Source organism: Mastigoproctus giganteus, chromosome 5, assembly GCF_048544385.1.
Source record: "Mastigoproctus giganteus isolate SK-2022 chromosome 5, ASM4854438v1, whole genome shotgun sequence".
NCBI classification, from domain to species: Eukaryota; Metazoa; Arthropoda; class Arachnida; order Uropygi; family Thelyphonidae; genus Mastigoproctus; species Mastigoproctus giganteus.
Window position 1 is genome coordinate 237763977 of NC_143579.1, and position 6000 is coordinate 237769976.

The 6000-nt window shown below is 38.9% G+C and overlaps 1 protein-coding gene across 1 annotated transcript in view; it reads right to left on the minus strand.

Moving 5' to 3' along the window:
- LOC150086310 (ER degradation-enhancing alpha-mannosidase-like protein 1) overlaps nt 1-5565 on the minus strand; it is a 96447-nt gene extending 90882 nt beyond the window's left edge. The window contains exon 1 of the mRNA XM_090373826.1: nt 4842-5565. Within this exon, the coding sequence (XP_090229952.1) occupies nt 4842-5215 (374 nt within the window). The 5' untranslated portion in view covers nt 5216-5565. The remainder of the gene's footprint in view (nt 1-4841) is intronic.
- Between the last annotated feature and the right edge of the window lie 435 nt (nt 5566-6000).

Sequence of the window (6000 nt, forward strand, 5' to 3'; positions counted from 1 at the left end):
AATTTAATGTTTGGAGAATTGATGGCTTTGTGTTGATACAAAGTCATCAATTTTCCAAAGAACTTCCATAATGCAGGCTAGGCAAACCTGTACAGAATGTTCATAATAGCCAGCTGCATTCACGGTTTCATCAATGACATTGGACCAAGTACAAACCACGTAAACCAAGGCCATACAATTACACTGTTACCACTAAACATCATTGATGGAGCAATACAATCAGAATGAAACTGTCCTCTAGGCACACTCAGATGGATTCCTGAGACAGATGTGTGCATATATCTGACTATGCCTGAACTATGTGTGTGTGTGTGTGTGTGTGTGTGTGTGTGTGTGTGTGTGTGTGTGTGTGTGTGTGTGTGTGTGTGTGTGTGTGTGTGTGTGTGGGTACATGTTCCGCCACTACTGCAATATCTAATACTCCCACTATCTGCATTAGTAATGAGTGACATTTCTTTTTTCACATTTGGGTCAGGCTTAAGAGCATATTAACCCATTATGTCAGGTGTTTCAGTGATGGCTCTTAGTCCTATGGCTGACCCAGTTCTGCCAACTGTCTGAGGTCAACTTATTAAGGGAATCTTTGTGATTTCCTCTCATAAAGAATTGTTGACATGCTCCTAGGTTAATGGTAATCAACCTGGCTCGGGATTAATGGTCCATCCAATGCCTCTATCATCCACTGGTGTGCTGATGGGCCTGGTCTAGTACAGCAATGTACCAGACAAAGCCATCAGCTCATGCTTCTATTTCTTCAGCTTACTGTTAACTGTCGATTTGTAAATGTTTAATTCCTGTGAAAACAACACACATTTTTCCCACATAACATCCAGTTACTGTTTCCCCTCTGATAAAGCTTTGCATGAGCTCATTATCTAGAATACACCTTTGAAATGAATTCCAAGCTAATTGCCGATTACTTTTATAGGCCAAAATAACACCTCCCATATCACCTATTCATTTCCTCCAATAGTTTGTCTAGTTTTTTCTTGAATTTATTTAAGCTATTAACCTCCACAACAACACGTGGAAGTTTGTCCAACAGCAATCAAGTACCGCTGGCTAAAGGAAAACTTCCGCAAATCTGTTCTGCAACCATCCTCATTGAATTTGAAATTTTCCCCATCATGTTTGCAGTCTGTGCAAGAGGAAGAATCCCATCAGCATTGAGCCTGCTCAATCCTTATGGGATTTGCATACTTAATAATCACACTGCAGTTTCCTGAAAGTGAAGGATTGCTCCATTACTTTTGGTAGTAGCAGTATGATGCAAAAGGGAAAGATTATTAAGCATCAGACAAAAAAAAAAAAAAAACTTCCCACATCTGTGGGAATTTTTTTTTTTTTAAGGCAATGGTCAGGCCACATCTTGAGTACTGCATATAGATCCAGAGGCCACATTTTAGGAAGGATGTAGAGCTGCTGGAATGAGTACAGAGAAGGGCAACGAGATTGGTGAGCAGAACAAAGGGGGTGCTCTTACCAAGAAAGGTTTCAGTTCTGCAAATTGCACCATCTGGAGACTAGGCACCTGCGATTTGATTTGATTGTGTTTACGGCTTTGAATGGATTGGGCAAGCTCAATGCTGATGGGCTGTTGTTATAGTGGGGTTTTATGAGCATTAGCAACTAAGGCCATATTGCTCCATGTGTAGTGCCTATAAATTGCATGTGTTCTATGGTCAATTTTCTGTTTGCTTGACGAAAAACACAAGTTTCCGGGAGAAGAAACATACTACCCTCAATTAAGACCAACTAACTCAACAATGTTGTGAAAAAGTCCCATAAAAATTCCTCATGTCATCGATGGGACTCAAACTCGGGTATTTTCCACCAGGTGTGGGGAGGAAGGCAGTGCTACTCATGAGGGCATGCTGATGGGATTCTTCCTCTTGCTCAGACCACACAAGGGGGCAGGGCACAAATTCAAATTGAGGAAGGTTGCAGATTTAGATGTGTGGAAGTTTGCCTTTAGCCAGCAAGTGGTTGATTGCTGGAACAAACTTCCATCTGTCATTGTGGAAGTTGATAACTTTAATAAATTAAAGGAAGAACTAGACAAACAATTGGAGGGAATGAATAGGTGAAATGGGAGGTGTCATGGTTTTTTTTTTTTTTTGGCTGGTACTGTAAGGGGTGATGCACTTTCTTTGAACACATATTTTGAACACACCAGTGTGTGTTCAAAGAAAGTGCATCACCCCTTAAAATTGTAATTGCCATCGAATAACTTAAGTATATGGCAATATTTGGCATATACTTACTTTATTCTGGGCCCATTGTTGTTTTGTATATTTATCAATCATATCGATGAAGATATATCAGGCTTAATGTCCAAGTTTGCAGATGATACAAAGATTGGCAGGGGTGTTAATGACAGTGAAGACAGTATGCTACTCCAACTGGATATTAATAATAATAATAACTGGAACTATAAAAGTTAGGCAGATGGGCTGAGAAGTAGCAACTGAAGTTTAATATTGACAAATGCAAAGTGCTCCATATGGGTAACAGTAACCCAAGAAAAATGTACCAACTGTGTGGTACTACACTCAGGGAGGTGGAGAATGAAAAAATCCTGGGGGTAATTGTGCAGTCAGATATGAAGTTCTCTAAGTAGTGCAGACAGGCTGCCAGAGCAGGTCATGGAGTTTTGTCAATGATATATAGGAATTTTGCTAGCATAGACAAGGTGGTGATTATCCCTTTGTATAAGGCAATGGTCAGGCCACATCTTTAGTACTGTGTACAGGTCTGGAGGCTTCATTTTAGGAAGGATGCAGATTTGCTAGAACAAGTACAGACAACAACAAGATTGGTGAGAGGAACAAAGGGGTGCACTTATGAAGAAAAACTTAAGTTCTGCAAGCTGCAGCATCTGGAGATTAGTGAGGTGATCTGATCGAGGTGTATAAGACCTTGAATGGTTTGAGCAGGCTCAATGCTGACGGGATACTTCCGCTTGCTCAGATTAAGAACCTGAGGGGGTATAGATTCAAACTGAGAAAGACAGTTGTAGAATAGATGTTTGGCAATTTGCCTTTAGCCAGTGGGTAGTTGATAGCTTAAATAAATTTAAGGCTGAAATAGACAAACATTTGGAGTGGCCAGATGAGTGAAATGGGAAGGTTTTTTTTTTTTTTTTTCTTGGCCGATGCTATATACTTGGTTTCTTGCATTATATGCCTCAACTAATGCTAATGCAAAAAATGCTAATTTCTTACAGATTGCATCAGATAAGATTGGCACGCGTAGGTGATGACATAATATTGCATCAGCTGTTACTTTCAGTTATATAAGCACACACTGCAAGAGTTGCAGTCATTCCTTGCTTGTATCAGGATGGCGAGCTACGTGCAGTTGACACCATGAAGAAAGAGTGCTATTGTTGCTTTAGGTGAGGAAGGATATTCTTCCTGTCACATTGTTTATAGTGTCTTGTAATCAGTCGATAGTGAGTAGATTTCTTTCCTAAATCAAGAATACTGGTTCTGTGATAGGAAAAAAGAAACTGGATGTAAATGAGTCTCTACACCAAAACAGGACTGCATTTTGAAGTGCTTATGCCTTAAAAATTGTAAAGATTCTTCGTCTGAGCTGAAAAGAGGATGGGAAGAACATACAGGAATGGTAGCAAGTGCAGTAACAGTCAGAAGACACCTCTTCAAAAATGGACTTGTAGCCTGTTGTCCAAAGAAGCCCCTCCTCACACAAAAAATGAAAAAGGCCCGATTAATTTGGTGTAAGGAGCATGTCAAATGGACCCCCAAGCAATGGAAGTCAATTATTTTCTCGGATGAGAAGAAATTCAACCTGCATGGCTCTGATGGGAGACAAACTATTTGCCGTAGATGTGAAGAATACTATCCAGACTGTATGGTGTCTACAGTGAAATTTCCTAGCAGCCAAATGACATGGAGGTGCATTTCGTATTGCGGATTATGTCACCTGCAGTTTATAAAAAGTTACGTAAATGCCAATGGATACCTGGCTATATTGGAAGGCAAATTGCTGCTAACCATAATAGAGACCATTTCAACCTGCCAAGTAACTGCATCTTTCAGGACGACTGTGTTCCTTGTCATCGGGTGAAACGTGTAAGTAGCACTTCTGTAGTTACTTTAGCTTCATTTCTGCATTAGAGGTTCGACAGTAATGGGATTACATTTGTTACAGGTGAAAAAATGGTTGGAAGAACAGTCCATTACAACTCTTAGCCCAGCCAGACCTGAATCCTGCAGAGAACTGTTGGCATCGTGTGGAATCTACAGTTGACAGAAAGAAACCAAAGACCCTTCGTAAACTTCAGGAAGCCATAATTCGTGTTTGGAACCACTAACTATCAGTTGATTATCTTCAGAAACTGATCTTGTCAATGCCTCAACGGTCTGCTGTTGTCATCAGGGCCAGAGGTGGTTCAATTAATATTAGTTTGCACCTGGTGAACTTTTCATTTTGTTTTCCATTTAAAACAATAAACCGAAGCATATTGGGGCTTCTGATAACGTTTCAGCCATAGATATTGTGTTTACCAAAACTGTTGTATGGCTGGAAATGCTCATTTTGGAATATTTTGAGAGCACTTGTCAAATATTACTTAGCTTTGCCTTAACTATTAATAAATACCTTTTGTTTATATTTCTATTTGTGATACTAGTCATTAATGTAACATAACATCGTGAAAAATGGTTACAAATGTGAAATTCCTAGTGATGCACCTTCTTTGAACACCAGTGTATATATACACTGTTTGGTGATCAAATTAAACTTCCAAAATATTAATACGTATTTTTAATTTAAATGTCGACGAAAAATTTGCAAATAATACATTGTGGACTTACGGATCATCATAATCGGGCCCACGGCCATTACAGTGAATTGGATTCAATTCATCTTTAGGAAATGCATACTTCATATAATTGTCGAACCCAAACTGGAACATTTTTCGAGTTTCATCTAACATGTATAACCGCAATTCTTCTGGAAACTTTGCATACTTCTTTTCGTAAATTCCAGGCTTGCTTAGGAAGATATCGTATGCATACCTGGTATTCAAAATATGTTTTTGCATACAAGTTGTGGACTTGGCAAGACATCGGGCTTCAACGTGAAGCATGCAATCTTGGCACTGAAGCTGAAAAATTAATACAAAACGGCTAAGAACAGCTAATAACAACAGCGGGAAAAAGTTGGAAGAGAAAATGTAAGCCTTCATAGTCGTTCATCATTTCTGACACCAATTTTCAATGAGACTTCCAGAAAAAAGTAGCCCTATGAATATAACAAATACATTCTTCGTACTCCACATTTACAGGTTCGAAAGGACAATCATCAAAATATCAGCTGGAATACATTCTGCCTAGATTTCAAGGAAAGTAACGTTTTATGCCTAACTTCAATTAGAAAGATCTTGATTTCAACTACACTTCGCATAATGAATGATCTTCTCTACCACCTGATTAAAATGAGCCATCACAACAAATACAACTTTGCCACATACTACAGCTCTGCACGACACACGCACAATCTACTCCAAGTACCATATGACACGTAACATGACCTAATAGAAGCAAATTCTAAATGAGCAACCATGCGCCTTCATGATTTGAAGGCGAAGGAGGGTTGAAATTTTTGAGCTAAATTATATAAATTAAGAACGAATCAAAGTTCAACAGAAAAAATGAATGAAAAAGTCGTACCAATAACCAGAAAATTGGAAATCCAATACGAGTTTTCATTCATTTATTTTTTATCAGTTTGTATATAATTTGCAAAATGCAATAAACTGAATTCATTAACTTAAGAATCACCATCGTCCTCTCTCTCTCTCTCTCTCTCTCTCTCTCTCTCTCTCTCTCTGAGGGGGAGATCGAGATGATGATTTTGGAGTATGTTAAACATTAAGGCAACTAAGGCGATAAAGCATCAGCACGTTTGTCTAATATCGTGGCTGTGTGCACCCGCCGGTTACGATTATAACAGAAAGGTTATAATCACTGT